We start from the raw sequence: 17023 nt of genomic DNA, 5'->3' as shown, positions 1-17023 counted from the left end.
ATGCACACACATACGCGTGTCAACAACTGTGATCTAGCCCTTTTGAAGCTACTTTTTGACCAATGATTATGTCATATCATTAGTACATCAGATAGCCATCGTAGACTAACCAAATATGTCTTCTACATTCTGTTAGTACAAGCAACTTCATATTTAAAGGGATCTACTCTGCCATATCTGGATTGACGTATGGTTGTTTCTCGAGCGGCAGTCGTGCGTTCAAACCTCACCACAGGCTAGTTTTGTGAACTGAAAGCAGCAAGCAACGGTGCTGTGGTAGTTTCTCAACTCGCTCCTCTCTGAGCCTATGTAGCTCAGTTGGTAGAGTGACAGTCCCGGTATGGCCAAAAGTCATGAGTTTGAACCTCACTGCACACTAGTTGTTTTCTTGCATACCTAGCCTGCATTGTTGATCGGCAGATTTGGTGAGTCTGCGATGGCTTTTTTGGTGTACTTAGTCTAGAAATGAGTTGCAGTTTATTGTTTAAAGAAGAAAAATCTTTTAAAATTTTGGCATTTTAGATGGCAAGTGAATAATTAAATGCATCATACTAAACCACATAGACAGCTTGCTTGTTATACTTCTAGTGCAGTTCCAATAGTGGATAAACCATGCTATTTTTAAGCAATAAAATTTATCTGTATGTTTCAGTGTCTTAAAAATCTCTAGTACATCAAAGATAGGAAATGGCAGAAATGGATATGGAATTGGACAGTGATTATAAGCTTCCCTTGAGACCTTGGCTTATCAGGAAACTTGACAAAAATGAGATACTAAACTTAAAATGGCTTAATATGCCAGAGCGGACATTATTCAAGATACCATGGAATCGGCAAGGGCAAGATCCAAACTGGGAACAGGAATATCAACTGTTTAAAGTAAATTTGTTTTTGGTCATGTCAAAAAAATTCCTTTCGAGTCGCATTTTTGTTTTTAAATCATAATTTGTGGCTTTCTTGTTTTTTTGTGTTTCTAATTTATTCCAGCCTAATGGATGGAGGTTTTAGTTAGACATAATATTAGTTTTGAAACCCATACAGAAGTGGGTAAGTAGTTATTTTACAATTCAAACAATGATGAAAGTGAATAAAGATTTAATTCAAAAGTTTAAATTGTCACCTACTTCTGCATGGGCTTTAATATTTATTCTATGTCCAACAAAATCTCCAACCATTATCTCAATATTTACTAGAAGCATGAACAAAAATGGTAGCTATAGTTATGTATTGGCTTTTATATTCATTTTATATCTAACTACAACCAGAAGCCATTATGTTAAGAGTTATTAGAAATGCTCACAAAATGCTGCCTACTTTAGGATGGGCTTTAATATCACAAAATGTTTTGCTTCAGGATTGGACACTTCATAGAGGAAAAGACCCCGAAGAGCTAACTTGGAGCAAGATGAAAGGAAACTTTCGAAGCGTTTTGAACAAATCAAATGATTTTGAAGAAGTTAAGGAACGAAGAGTTGAAGATCAGCAAACGGGAAACTACAGAGTCTATAGACTTCTCAGTCATTTGGAAGTGAAAGGTAAGAGCCATGTAAACTAGTGCTGTGTAGACATAGGAAGTTTTAATGCAGGATAAATGCAATGAAGCGGTGTTCTAAAGAAGTCAGTTGGAAATGACATAAGTCCCAATTAATTCATACTTAGAGCAAGTCAAGTTCGTGTTGTAAAAAGTATATGTTATACTATGCAAATTGGTAAACATGTCTGATTATGAGCAATAAATTGGGAAACATGTCTGATTATGAGCAATAAATTGGTAAACATGTCTGATTATGAGCAAAATACATAGAGCAAGTAGATTGTTTTATGTGTAAAAATTAAGATAAAGAACACAATTTTATATAAAAAAATGCTTAATGAAAACACTTCATTTCAACCCAAGTAATTTGTCCAAAAGACTTAAGTCAAGTCAATTAATTTTGTCCAAAAGACTTAAGTCAAGTCAATTCATTTGAAAACAGTACTTAAGTGGACTTAAGTGAAGGCATTGATGAAGGTTATTACAAACTGCAAGGAAGTCAGGAAAAAAAGTTTAAAAGAATTAGTCAATGCGGGCAACTTATACTTTAAACTATTGATCAAACTGGAGTATAAGCGATAATTAACAATCAATTACAAGTTTTTTCCATTTGTATAATTTTTCTGAAGTATGGAAGTTTTTGTCAACTTGAAATATCTGACAGCACTTTATTGTGCTTTTTATCATTCTGTGGTGTCTTTTCAATATTACCATAACACTGTGAGTGTGTCAGATCTAACCTAAGTTACACCATAAACTATCATAATGAAAACATTTATCATGTTTCCCTAAAGTTTTACCCTTCATTGTTATCATGGATGATGCCATTAGGTCCTAACTTTTAAACAAAATTAATTTGGTTTTGCATGTTGTGAGAATGCTTTACTGCCTTCTTCTTAAATGTAATTAAACCCATTTTCAAGTGAAAAAAACCTAAAGTCCACCCCTGATAAACTTTTGTTACAGTTGTTATTATACAATGTTGCAAAAACACACACTATTAACAGCACAATTCTCAGTTTTAATTCAACAGCTAACTGAGACCTTTCGGAGTTGGGCTTTGACCCACGACTAGAAAATGGTTTTCTACATTTTTACACTTTTACATTTCGTGATATGTATGCAAAAATAAACTGTGGTAATTTACCTCTTGTTATATTTTACAGCCAGGACAAAACAAAGCAATAGGCAAAGGCAGATATCAAAGCAATCAAGCAGCCCATCTAGCCAGAAAGGTGGCATTAGTCCAACCGGTCATGGCGAATGTTCCACACATGGAAGTTCTCCTGGTATAATACTTTATACTATTGCAAAATAGTAGGTATTTGTCTAAAATTTATATACATTGGAGCAGAACGTGGGTGTGCTGATAAAGCGTTGTTTGACGTAATAAATTAACCTCCATTACTGGCTTGGAATGCAATTAAACATAAAATGTTTAGTAAGTGTTCTTGTGACTTTTTGATTGAACCAGTGGATTGAGAGTCTCTGAAGAATATTTTAGTCTATCACGATCAAATATAAGTTTGCTACACCGTAAATTACCTTTTTTATTTAATGATTTTTGCTTAAATTTCAATGTAATGTTTTAGCCTAAAGACGCTGTTACACTATACTAAATGGTTTGTTTTAGTCGTAAACAGCGCAATAGCTGTTTTCTAAAAGATGTCTCATTATTTTAGTAATTAGTAATCATTTTTGTACTGGTTGAAAACGCCCTTGCATTTTGAAAGTTCTTCACCGATTAAATACAGTTATCTTGTATTTTGTTAGTTAAAGTCAAGTTGCTATTATCAAATAGTAACAATCAGCTACTATACTTGTTTCAAAAACAATGTAATTATAAGGATATTTATTTATTACAAACAATTTATATGCTAATATAGAATTCACTGGTAGGTTTTGTTGCATCAACTCCACATGAGAACAGGCAAAATCCAACAAATCAAAACCAAGTAAGAATACATTTGTACATTTGTTTGAAGGTTACATTGGCATTTCTTTGAATTAAACTAATTTGACCACCCACTATTTTACTATTCTTTCAAATTAAGCATTGATTTTACATTTTGTTTTAAGTTGGTATCGGAAAATTTTCTGCCTTTTTATTATTATCAGAAACACTTTTCTTTATAAAAATCTTGTAAGAAAACTTTATATTTCAAGGAACTTTCACACCCAGTTATGGAAACAAGTTACAACGGCTTACAATCAACCTACAGTCTTAATCAGGGACAAGCCATGCCGTCAGAATCACCAGGATATGAACATTTCAATCAGGAAACTGTTGTGTTTTCACCAAACATCCTCGCATACCCCGACATGCTTGAATGCCAAGCTCAAACATATCCCGACCTACCACAACTAAACAACCTTCTGTTAACACCCGGAAGTCCAGACGCTTTAGAAAATTGTAAGGAAAACAACTGTCTAGAACAGCAGCCATCTGCTTATCAAGCACAAGGCAAGGATACCAAACAATTTTTCTTATTATTAGCTATTAGATATTTATATGAAACATACATACTTCAAAGGGTGTCCATTTAATTAATCACTTGTATCGTAGTACACAGTCTTTAAGAGAATAAGTCAGTCAATTCAATATGCCTAAAAAATTATGTCTAGCTTACAGTGAGGTTTAAACTTTTTAATTAACAAGAACCATAAATTTACCAACTGAGAGCAATATGTATACAATGTCCAAAGTTTACTAATAAAATGTTGTTAAAATTTAATTAATTATTATAGTTGTTTCTTGTTTTACCAACAGTTCTATAATTGGACCATACTTAATGGCAAGAGATTGTAATAAGGCATAGTAAGAATATCAAAGCCTATACTAAACTTAGAAATCATTGCTGTGCAATCAGAATCGTTTGTTGTTCACCTTTCGCATTCACGCAGATTCTCGTCTTACGAACACCGTAAAGTGTGACTCAAATATTCTATTAAACTAATAAAAACAGACGCATGTTGTGTAGCAATCCGAAAAAAAAAACACAAGTGCAATATGCTATTTTTATGTTGTCCTGATATCATCAATTCATTAAATGAATTGTAACTTATTTTGATATTTTATGTTTTGCTTGCTTATTATTATTTTATGTTTTGTTCGTTTAAAACTTTATAGTTTAGACCAGGGATGTCCAACCTGCGGCCCGTCTGAGATTTTTGTGCCGTCCGCTAGTCATTTTCACTCCCAAGCAGTATTTTAAAATTTTAATATTAGCCTAATTAAAATGTACCAGTCAGCTATTAGGGGCGCACTAATAGTATTGTATGGGTAAAAAAATATATATATAATTCTAAAGGCCCGTGATAACTCTAAAGAGCAATACTTAATCTTGAAACGTAATAGATTCTGCGGCCCATTAAATTATTTCAAGTGTTAATGCGGCCCACTATAATAAAATGTTGGACATCCCTGGTTTAGAGAATCAGGTCGCCAAGGCTATGTTGTTATACTGACATTTTAGTTTTTGGGCCGCCGCAAAAAAAGTTTGAGAAACACTGACCTAAGCGAACAGTTTCTAAAACAATTGTTGTTTTCACTATGGGTTTTAAAACCTATTTCACTATGTGTTTTAAAATTTCTCACTGGTTCTGTTTAACTTATTTATGTCTTCATAGTCGAAGTTTAAGTTTTTTTTTTAAATATTATATATATTTTACAGAAAATGAAATTTCCCACAACATGACCGCAGTTGAACAAGCTTTAAGATTATTGGAACTAAAAAGTAAATCTTGAACCTTTTCTAAATTTTATATGCCTATGTTGTTTTGTTTAGTATTTATATTTTTTTGTAATTACACTTTTGTTGCTTTTAAAGGAGGTATTTTTATTTGATTTGTTAGTCCTTTTACATTAACAAGTTAAATTTTACATTAACAAGTTAAATTTTTTTTTAACTAAAAGTTTAGTAATGAAATAAACTGAGCTGCTTCTAACTAGCTTGTCATTTACATGATTGTGAAAAAAGTCTTTTGCTCTTATTAGTCACCATTTTTCCTAAAAGCATTTTCCAGCAGTTTATTACCCCTTTTTAAAACCAATGTCCAAATTTTTATTTGCTTTAGAAAGATGTCTGTTATGCTACAAAGTGACCCTTAAATACTTCGGCGAGGTTGCAAAAGAGGAAGTCTTATCTGACTTGAGTGTGGCTTTGCGTATGCACCACGGCATTGATTTGAATCAAATGTATGAAGCGTGGATTAAAGAAGGCAATTTGCGCCAGTTTTTGGAATTTAAAACTTGGCAGTTCCCTGCACCAACAGGTAGTTATTGTACATCATTTTTCAGTGTTGCAATGACTTAACATCAATAACATGACTGGACTTGGGTGCACTTGAGTTATTGTTTTCAAATGACTTGACTTGGTTTAAGTCCTTTGGACAAATGACTTGCTTTGAACAAATGACCTGCGTAGGAAATGTTTTCAATATGCATTTTTTGCATGGTTATTTATCTTATTTTTGCATGAAAAACATTTTCCTTCTAAATGTTGTAGTTTATTTAAGTTATTGCTCACAACCATATGAGTTTAACAATTTTAATAATCTAATGTTTAATTTTCTATGACCAGGGCTTACTTGAAATTTACTTCCTCTAATTATGACTTGACTGGAATGCAACTTGTTATTTTACAGAAAACATGACTAATATCAGTTAAAAATGTATTGCTTGCAATACTGTCATTTTCAAATTGTTAACTTCTCGTCATTGGTAGCTCATTACATTAAGTGTTCCTAATGCATAAAGGCAATTTTAATCATGAAAATTTTTAAGCATTTCTGAACTTTTTTTTTACAGATGCTTAAAGCATAGCTAAAATGTTTTTTTTTTCTAAATGTTGCTGGTTTAATGCTCCACTTGCAACTAGGGTTGCTTTGTTTAAAGATGACGATAAACACCTTAAAACGGTCCTGGATGGATGTGATCTTGGTGTTATTATTAGAAGTGATGCTGATGGAAATATCTTCATTACAAGACTCTGCAAAGCACGGATATTTATCTACAAGCAAGACTGTTCGAGTGATGACATTGTAAAACCACAAAGAGGCATAGAAACACAAATATTTTGCTTCCAAGTGTTTTTTAATGAACTTATGAAGTACCAGAGAAACGAAGTTGCAAACATTCCCCAAGGATGGGTTACAATTTTCTTTGCATGTCAGCCTCATTCCAGAGAATCGAATGGTATTGTAAGTCTGACCCTGACATCTAAAACTGCAATAAAAATGAGAAAACATGCTTCCAAAATAACTTTGACTCAGCCAGAGTATAGCAACTCAAACTCTTGCGATCGTCTTATTAGGGAAACTAGTTTGATGAAACTATCGCAACAATAGTCAGTTGCTTTTAATGTGATTCTGTATTTGATTGTATATTAAACTGACAAAAAATCAACAAGGAATATATGCTTTTTGGCTGGAGGTTGTTACTAAAAAGTGACTAAAAATTCAAAAATTCAAATGAATATATGTTTTTGGAGGATTTGGCTGGAGGTTGTAGCTCGAGATAGAATGTATATCAAGGCAATAGTTATAAAAATTAATAATATACAACCTATTTCTGTATGGGTATTCTTATTCACTCTTCGCATAACTCCAACCTCCAGCAATTATGAATGTTTATTGTATATATATATATATATAGTTTTCTTTTCACAATTATTTTCTTTTTTTGTGCCTTTTGAGTAAATTCTATATCAACATACATACTAAGGCTAAATAATTGAAATATGGCTTGTGTACCGATAAAAACTTTTCTGAACAACCTGTATTGTTCTGCTTAAATAGTGCGACTGAGTATTTAACTTAGATTTTTAAATATATATATACTTTTAAGAATTTTTTCTATGTCTCTTACTTCTTTCTACTGTTTTCTTCAAAGAATTATATGCAATTTATAAGCATATGTTTTTGCCTCTTTTCAACCAGCATTAATTGCTGATAAGAACTCCTTTCATTTTGTTGTTCAAGAGAAACACACCAACCCACTGTATATATGTCATTAAGTTTTAAAAAATATAGCAATGCCCAGCCATGTTTTATCACAGCATTTTGTTTTAACGGTTTCTTATCATTGTGTCTTTAATTGCAGCATTTTACTAGTGTTTTTCATTTTATTAAGCATGTTTCACAATGTTTTCTGTTTTATTCTCTGCAGGAAAAAAAATTAGGGGAATATAAAATTTGTAATTAATCGATTGGAAATCAAAGAAAAGAACAAGGTGGATATTTCAAAGATTTAAGATTTTTTTCATTGTAAAGTAAAAATTTTAATTCATTTAAGTTGTAGCTTGGCCGTACAATTTAAGAAGACCTTCTCGAAAAAAAAATATTTATTTAGCTATAATTGGGGGCATGGGTTAAAAATTAAAGTGTTTATTTAAGTTGTATACCACAGTCATCAGATTCAATTTAGCTATGTTTTATAACTTTGTTGTAATTTATTGCAGCAGAATGGCTGAAATGGATATGGAATTGGACAGTGATTATAAATTTCCCTTGAGACGTTGGCTGATCAGAAAGATAGACAGAGGTGAAATAAGAAACTTAAAGTGGCTTGACATGCCTTTGCGGACATTATTCAAGATACCTTGGAATCGACAGGGCCATCCAGATTGGGAACAGGAATATAAGATCTTCAAGGTTTGCCTGTGCTTTAAAACCTTACCTTAGTTCTGAAATTTGAAGCATAATGATTGGAGGTTTTAGACAAAGTAAGAATATCAAAGTGCATAAAGAAGTTAATAGCATTTCGTGACTGTTTTAAATAAATCGTAAGATATTGTTAGACATATGGTTGTATAAATATGTTAAAGTTCATAGAGAAGTTGGTAGCATTTTATATTATGACTGAAGGTTGTAGTTAGACATAGTAAGAATAAAAAGTCTATATAGAAGTAGGTCTCATTTTGAACGCTTTGAATATATCGTTGTTCATATCAACTGGAGTCCTTATTTGTTTTATCTGTACAACTATATTCCTGGTTGTAAGAAACATATGAAAGAATTTAATGACCTTGAGGGTTTTTTTCTTTTGAAAGGCAAGTCTAAAAAAAGATATGGGAAACATTTTGCTTGTGCTTTCCTATGTAATGCACTCAATTGACACACAAAACTACACCTTTAGGCTCATCTTTAGAATGCATTTTTTGCACTAAATTGTGTTTAACAAAATCCATCCTTAATGATTCTCTGTTCTCTATTAACGATATTTTCTGTTTTAATATTGCTTTTTTATTTTCTACCAGTTATGTTGTTTTGACAGGACTGGGCAATTCACAGGGGAAAGAATGTTGAGGAAACAGATTGGACTAAGATGAAAGCAAATTTTCGAAGTGTTTTGAACAAATCGAATGACTTTGAAGAAGTTAAAGATCAAAGAGTTGAAGATCAGCAAACTGGAAACTACAGAGTCTATAGACTTCTCACTCATGTACAGGTTAAAGGTGATGACTGCGTCAGTCAAAAAAAAAACATTTCCCAAAAAATACTGTTAAAAATTAACCCAAGGCTTACTTTGACTGACTCCGGTCAAATGTGTGATTTTGTCTCATTCTGTGTCTGTCTCAGACTCTACAGCCTGTATTCACCCATTTGCATAACTAAAAATAATAGGTAATCAGCAATACACTCATAAAAGTGTCATTAAGTTTATCCAGTCACAGTATGTGGTTGAAAATATTTACTGTATAATTTACAGTTTCCGACCATATGTGTTTAGTGTTACTTAAGTTATGAGTCCCCACTCCAGCAAATTTAAGCGGCTCTGTTGAGAGTTAAACTCCACTTTCTTTGCATTTCCTTAAATTAAAAAAAAAATTTGTGTGTCAATTTAGTAAAATCAGCTCCTTAAATACACCTGAATATTGCTGTAGCCACAAGGGCAAAAGGCTGCAGGGTGTTGAATGTGAATAAACTAGTTTGTTTTTTGTGATTTTGTATCTTCGGATTTGTTTCAATATTTGCTCTACATACAGAAAAAACAAAGCGGGCCAACCAACGGAAAAAGATTTTTAAAAAGTCAAGCAGTCCATTAAGTAAACAATGTGACATTCTTCCAAGCAGCTGTAGTAGCAGTTCTCCACAGGAATGCACTCCAAGTGAGTAGACTTTCTAATTTACAGCTTTGTATTAAAAATAAGAGACATAAGTGAAGAGAGATATAATGCCATATGTATCAGATTTAAAATATGCAATTTGCCTGTTCATTAAAATTATATTATTAGTGTTAAATGTGTAAGCTTCTTGCATTTTATTGTCCTTTAGTTTGTCAGTTCCAACTGTTCACTGTGATATATAATTTATAATATAGATAGACAGTCCAACAATCGATTGCATTTGGTGTGTAAAGCTTTTGTATAATATTAACAAATCCAATAGAATTGGCTTGCCATTGGTGTGTTTCATTCCCAAATTTAAGCACAAATAAAAAATCTTGAAAACTAATCAGTTATACTGTGTTGTTATGTTTATTTGAAGATGTTGCTGCTTCGATTTTGCCGGAATGCAGCCAATGGTCAACAAATCAGAGCCAAGTAAGTATATATAATGTTGTTTCTTGACAAGTCTACTAATTTGCAGCCTTTTTACATTTGATTGTAATATTTAGCTGCATATAGACAAGTGTAGGTATTTAAATCCATTCCTACCCTTCGTAATCAATGGTTTTAATTTCGGACTCAGGACTTAAATAAGACTTTAAAACTACCCGAGTCCAAAGTACGATATAGTAGCAATTTTCTAAACTGATAAGCTCAAAAACTGTAATTGAAAGATGGAATAGCATGTTGTAGAATATTTGTAAACCGCGTATTGTGGGTCAATGATATATATGGCCCTCTAAATGGATTGCTGAAAATCCACCTTATTTAGTTACGTAAATCGGTTAAATACAAGTGGTTGAATCGGAAAATGGACTTGTGACTCGAGGATTGGACTCGGGTTGTTTTTATCTTACTCCACAGCCCTGATTAAAACTAATTTAATGCAAGGGTGCTATTAGCCATGATTAAAAATCCACTTTTTCGATTCATTTTTAGAAATAGTTGGAAATGAACCAGACTTCAACAAATAGTAGTGTCCTAGAAAAAAAGTTCATATTGGTAAAAAATATATTTGCCCCATAGAAATAATTAGGTTTTTCTCAGTTTGGTTTATACCAGTGGCAGTGGTTACAAAACTTTTTGTTTTTTCCTCCTAACACTGTTTTAGACATAATCTGTTTTTTCTTTTGTTAGGATTTTGCAAAAAACACCATAAGGTCACAGTCAACATATCATCTGGAAATAAGTGACACAGCACTGCCAGATGAAAACAGAAGCATTCTACTTAATCAATGGCCTTCTAGAACTATGCAAAGTACCCAGATGCCTACTGGCATGTCAGGTCAATGCCAAATATATCCAGATTTCAGCCAATTAAAGGAAACACACTACAGGCAGCCATCACCACCAATGCAAACTCCTTCCTTTTTTGAAGATAGTGAGGAAGATATGTTTTTAACAGCACCTTTGCCAAACCAAAAGCAAAAAGGCGAGAAAGTTGAATTGTTTTTTCGGTGTATTTATTTAAAAACATAAATAAAAAATGTGTCAGATTTTATTTCCTTACATAGTTTCAAAACTGTGACTTTGTTTTTCTCCCCCGACATATGTGTTTAGTGTTACTTAAGTTATGAGTCCCCACTCCAGCAAATTTAAGCGGCTCTGTTGAGAGTTAAACTCCACTTTCTTTGCATTTCCTTAAATTAAAAAAAAAAAAATTGTGTGTCAATTTAGTAAAATCAGCTCCTTAAATACACCTGAATATTGCTGTAGCCACAAGGGCAAAAGGCTGCAGGGTGTTGAATGTGAATAAACTAATTTGTTTTTTGTGATTTTGTATCTTCGGATTTGTTTCAATATTTGCTCTACATACAGAAAAAACAAAGCGGGCCAACCAACGGAAAAAGATTTTTAAAAAGTCAAGCAGTCCATTAAGTAAACAATGTGACATTCTTCCAAGCAGCTGTAGTAGCAGTTCTCCACAGGAATGCACTCCAAGTGAGTAGACTTTCTAATTTACAGCTTTGTATTAAAAATAAGAGACATAAGTGAAGAGAGATATAATGTCATATGTATCAGATTTAAAAAATGCAATTTGTCTGTTCATTAAAATTATATTATTAGTGTTAAATGTGTATGCTTCTTGCATTTTATTGTCCTTTAGTTTGTCAGTTCCAACTGTTCACTGTGATATATAATTTATAGTATAGATAGACAGTCCAACAATCGATTGCATTTGGTGTGTAAAGCTTATGTATAATATTAACAAATCCAATAGAATTGGCTTGCCATTGGTGTGTTTCATTCCCAAATTTAAGCACAAATAAAAAATCTTGAAAACTAATCAGCTATACTGTGTTGTTATGTTTATTTGAAGATGTTGCTGCTTCGATTTTGCCGGAATGCAGCCAATGGTCAACAAATCAGAGCCAAGTAAGTATATATAATGTTGTTTCTTGACAAGTCTACTAATTTGCAGCCTTTTTACATTTGATTGTAATATTTAGCTGCACATAGACAAGTGTAGGTATTTAAATCCATTCCTACCCTTTGTAATCAATGGTTTTAATTTCGGACTCAGGACTTAAATAAGACTTTAAAACTACCCGAGTCCAAAGTACGATATAGTAGCAATTTTCTAAACTGATAAGCTCAAAAACTGTAATTGAAAGATGGAATAGCATGTTGTAGAATATTTGTAAACCGCGTATTGTGGGTCAATGATATATATGGCCCTCTAAATGGATTGCTGAAAATCCACCTTATTTAGTTACGTAAATCGGTTAAATACAAGTGGTTGAATCGGAAAATGGACTTGTGACTCGAGTGTTGGACTCGGGTTGTTTTTATCTTACTCCACAGCCCTGATTAAAACTAATTTAATGCAAGGGTGCTATTAGCCATGATTAAAAATCCACTTTTTCGATTCATTTTTAGAAATAGTTGGAAATGAACCAGACTTCAACAAATAGTAGTGTCCTAGAAAAAAAGTTCATATTGGTAAAAAATATATTTGCCCCATAGAAATAATTAGGTTTTTCTCAGTTTGGTTTATACCAGTGGCAGTGGTTACAAAACTTTTTGTTTTTTCCTCCTAACACTGTTTTAGACATAATCTGTTTTTTCTTTTGTTAGGATTTTGCAAAAAACACCATAAGGTCACAGTCAACATATCATCTGGAAATAAGTGACACAGCACTGCCAGATGAAAACAGAAGCATTCTACTTAATCAAGGGCCTTCTAGAACTATGCAAAGTACCCAGATGCCTGCTGGCATGTCAGGTCAATGCCAAATATATCCAGATTTCAGCCAATTAAAGGAAACACACTACAGGCAGCCATCACCACCAATGCAAACTCCTTCCTTTTTTGAAGATAGTGAGGAAGATATGTTTTTAACAGCACCTTTGCCAAACCAAAAGCAAAAAGGCGAGAAAGTTGAATTGTTTTTTCGGTGTATTTATTTAAAAACATAAATAAAAAATGTGTCAGATTTTATTTCCTTACATAGTTTCAAAACTGTGACTTTGTTTTTCTCCCCCGACATATGTGTTTAGTGTTACTTAAGTTATGAGTCCCCACTCCAGCAAATTTAAGCGGCTCTGTTGAGAGTTAAACTCCACTTTCTTTGCATTTCCTTAAATTAAAAAAAAAAAAATTGTGTGTCAATTTAGTAAAATCAGCTCCTTAAATACACCTGAATATTGCTGTAGCCACAAGGGCAAAAGGCTGCAGGGTGTTGAATGTGAATAAACTAATTTGTTTTTTGTGATTTTGTATCTTCGGATTTGTTTCAATATTTGCTCTACATACAGAAAAAACAAAGCGGGCCAACCAACGGAAAAATATTTTTAAAAAGTCAAGCAGTCCATTAAGTAAACAATGTGACATTCTTCCAAGCAGCTGTAGTAGCAGTTCTTCACAGGAATGCACTCCAAGTGAGTAGACTTTCTAATTTACAGCTTTGTATTAAAAATAAGAGACATAAGTGAAGAGAGATATAATGCCATATGTATCAGATTTAAAATATGCAATTTGTCTGTTCATTAAAATTATATTATTAGTGTTAAATGTGTAAGCTTCTTGCATTTTATTGTCCTTTAGTTTGTCAGTTCCAACTGTTCACTGTGATATATAATTTATAATATAGATAGACAGTCCAACAATCGATTGCATTTGGTGTGTAAAGCTTTTGTATAATATTAACAAATCCAATAGAATTGGCTTGCCATTTGGTGTGCTTCATTCCCAAATTTTTTTAGTTTCAAAACTGTGACTTTGTTTTTCTCCCCCGAAAAACGAACTAGGAATAACATTTTTATATTGTTTCTATTTCGTTTTTGTGTTTTTTGCCAATCTATTTCATAAAAATGTATGACGACTCTAAACTGTAAACCATGTGCAAAGTTTTGAATGGTATATGATGTTTTTTTTTAAGTGGAAACCGAGCTATTGAGGGATGTAGTTATGGCAGAGGACACTTCAAGGACATTGGTCCCAGGTTTGTCTGTTTTTTAATTGTGTGATTCGCCTTAACTTCTTTTTTAATTGTTTTATATTCCTGTGTACTGTTCAGTGCTGTGTTACGGACAGTGAAACCTGTTTTACATAATAATTTTACTCGCAGAAAATGGATTCCATTGCAATGAAATGTTACTTAAAAAAGCACTGAATTGCTTAGGAATCCCAAGTAATGGCTTGACTCTATTTATGTCTAAATCAGCAAGTTGCATAATATATGAGGTGTTAATTAATAATATGAGCTCCTTTGTTGAATGTTATGTGCATATTCCTAGATAAGGTTAGGTTTAGAACTGCAAACTTTTTATTCCCTGACTACTTGGAACCTCTTCACTAACTCCGATTGGTCTGTGGATCCCAGTACGGGAACCACTGCTCTAAACTATGAAATTCAAAACTCAAGGAAAAGTTTATGTCTAACTAGTAAATTGTATATTATATGATGTATTAATTAAATTAATGATCTCCTCTGTTAAATGCTATGTGCTTATTTCTACCCTTGTAGCTGTTAAATATTGATGTCAGTCAAATTTTAAAGGTTGAAATTTTTTAAAACTTTTAATGATTTAAATTAACCATATTTTGGGTTAGGTTTAGAAACTTTCCATTCACTGACTACCTGAAATATCTTCAATAACCCCAATTGGTCTGTAACCACTGCTCTAAATTAATTCAGTAGTAAAATCATAACTAATCTTCACAGGAGAATCTATCTTCAGCTACCAAGCATCTATTCAATACAATGACCAAGTGGTCAAAGAAGAAGTTTTTCCAGACTTACGCCAACCCTATCGTATTCACTATGGCAGTGATGAGGACCAAACTCTTGAAGCCTTGGTGAAACAAGACAGTTTGCCACCTTTCTTGAAACAACAAGCATGGCCACTTCCTCCTCAGCCAGAAAGAGGTATTTTTTATATTCTACATGAGTGCTTTTCAACCTTTAAAATTTCCATCCGCACTTTTTTATTTTGGAAAATTTTCACCGGTACGAAACAAGCACAGCAAGTTTGCAACCTTTAGTTTATTTTCAATGTAAGGGTTTGTGTATTAAAACCATGAGCCTAAGCCTTGACCGAGATAAAATAGATAGCTTGAGCTGCATTGAACCCCTAAGGGACTATGTTACTATATTTGTAGCACATAAGTGGGCCACCAGCTTGTTTGATTACTATATTTCACATATGGAAACATCTGCACAAGTGCGTACCATCCCACAGGTTGAAAAGCACTGTTCTACATAATATGTTATGTCTAATTTAATTTGGTCCAAATATCTTTTTTGCACTAATATATAAAGAGTTATATGAAATGTTCAAAATGTAACCTACTCATGTATTGGCTTTGAAATTGTAACTTTGTCTTACTACCTCAACCTCCAACCATTATTCTAAGGATTTAAAGAAGTTTTTCACCAAACCCCTAAAGTGTTACAACTGGCATCTTCACCATTTTGTGATACAGGTTACCACAAATCTAAGTAAATTAAAGAACTAATACTGATGTTCTCCAGTACCCTCCTATATTAACAAACACCCTATTTGTCACTGCCAATTAAAGGGGAATAAAAACTTCGCTAAAAAGTGTGTCCTTTTTTGCTTTTACTTACATACAAAACATACCAGTTAATTTTTTATTGCTGAATATTCCTTTGAAGCATTTTTTTAACTTTGCCAGCTTACTTAGTGTTGAAAATATCAGTAGGCTCTAATTTATCCCCTTTACCAAAATAATCCATTTGTGTTGCTTTTGTCTCAGATAGTGACAAGTATGTGCAAACTATTTTGAATGAATGTGATCTTGGGGTTGTAGTAAGAAGTGATGAGAATGGAAATATCTTTGCCGAAAGACTTTGCAAAGCCCGAATCTACGTTTATGAACAGGAGCTTTCTAGTAATGACATTATAAAACTGGAAAGAAGAGAAGAAACACAAATATTTTCCCACCAAGTGTTCAAAAAAGAGTTAAGAAAATTCCGTGAAAAGGAAAAGACAATGGCCATTCCTGAAGGAAAAGTTAAAATTTTTTTTGCAACTGTTCCCCATTCAAGAGATTCAAAGGGTGTTGTGAGCCTTACGTTGACATCTTGTGTTGCAGCAAAAATTGCACGAAATGAAGTTGGCATCTTACCTCAAGTAGAAGTTAGCCTATCAAACTCATTGGATTACCTTATTAAATCAACTGATCTTATACAAATAGCAAACAACAAAAGATAAAGCAGCACAGTTCATGTTTTTTATTAAGCTCTGCATTTTTGGATGGCATACTCTTTTTATCAGTTTGTTTTTCATTTATCAGTATGTGACATTTTTACTTTAATTTTAGCTTTAACATTTGTTTCAGTTTAACACGTAGCGATATTCTTTGAATGGTATGGTAAAATTGCTTCTTGATTCCAGTTGTTTTATTTAAGGTTGAAGTGAAGTGCCTTCAACACTTATCTTTAAAGTGAAACAAAATTGCAGTTTAAAATATTTGTATCATTATATTTACATTCTGATTAAACTCATAACCGTTTTGCTAGTACTGCAGAATCCCTTTTTTACAAAAAATGTTATTTATTTTATTTAGTTCATGTAGTGTAGAATGTTAATACAATTGTTTTATTCTTTACATTATATGCAATTGTTTTTGTTTCTTTTTCATAAATAGTTTAGTGTATAAAATTTGAGAATAGCACTGCAATGTTTTTTTTACTAAAACAGTGTTGAAATGCATGTACATGATTTGTAAGGGTATGCTTGTTACTGTTTACCAAAGTTTGTGTCATAACAGATATTGTTGATGAAACTCACAGTGTGAAAATTGATCACCTAAACAATGCATATTGTTAGTAATATTATTTAACTTAAAATGTGATTTGCTAGTAGTATTTCTTTTACCTTATGTTGTATTTCAGCAGGTAAACGTTAG

The 17023-nt window shown here is 32.6% G+C and overlaps 1 protein-coding gene across 1 annotated transcript; it reads left to right on the top strand.

The window, feature by feature from the left end:
* The first annotated feature begins 656 nt into the window (after positions 1 to 656).
* On the top strand, positions 657 to 17009 carry LOC146137343 (uncharacterized). The gene is made up of 19 exons (XM_083393868.1): positions 657 to 879; positions 1355 to 1535; positions 2701 to 2823; positions 3434 to 3489; positions 3701 to 3998; positions 5612 to 5809; positions 6432 to 6882; positions 7996 to 8188; positions 8811 to 8991; positions 9523 to 9645; positions 10025 to 10080; positions 10783 to 11077; positions 11464 to 11586; positions 11966 to 12021; positions 12724 to 13018; positions 13405 to 13527; positions 14028 to 14090; positions 14814 to 15017; positions 15869 to 17009. Exons 1-19 carry the CDS (start codon positions 688 to 690, stop codon positions 16324 to 16326), a joined length of 3669 nt encoding a protein of 1222 aa, XP_083249994.1. The 5' UTR covers positions 657 to 687; the 3' UTR covers positions 16327 to 17009.
* The last annotated feature ends 14 nt before the right edge of the window (positions 17010 to 17023 follow it).

The sequence above is a fragment of the Ascidiella aspersa genome, chromosome 7 (assembly GCF_963924565.1).
Source record: "Ascidiella aspersa chromosome 7, kaAscAspe10.2, whole genome shotgun sequence".
Taxonomy (NCBI): Eukaryota; Metazoa; Chordata; class Ascidiacea; order Phlebobranchia; family Ascidiidae; genus Ascidiella; species Ascidiella aspersa.
The sequence above is the reverse complement of the archived record's forward strand: the minus strand, read 5'-3'. Positions and strand labels throughout refer to the sequence as shown.

Excerpts from the sequence above, each read along its gene's own strand:
- LOC146137343 (XM_083393868.1), top strand. The coding sequence starts at position 688 with ATGGCAGAAATGGATATGGAATTGGACAGTGATTATAAGCTTCCCTTG. Across the intron at positions 6,883-7,995 it reads ATGAAACTATCGCAACAATA|CAGAATGGCTGAAATGGATA; the intron begins GTCAGTTGCTTT and ends AATTTATTGCAG. Across the intron at positions 14,091-14,813 it reads TTCAAGGACATTGGTCCCAG|GAGAATCTATCTTCAGCTAC; the intron begins GTTTGTCTGTTT and ends TAATCTTCACAG.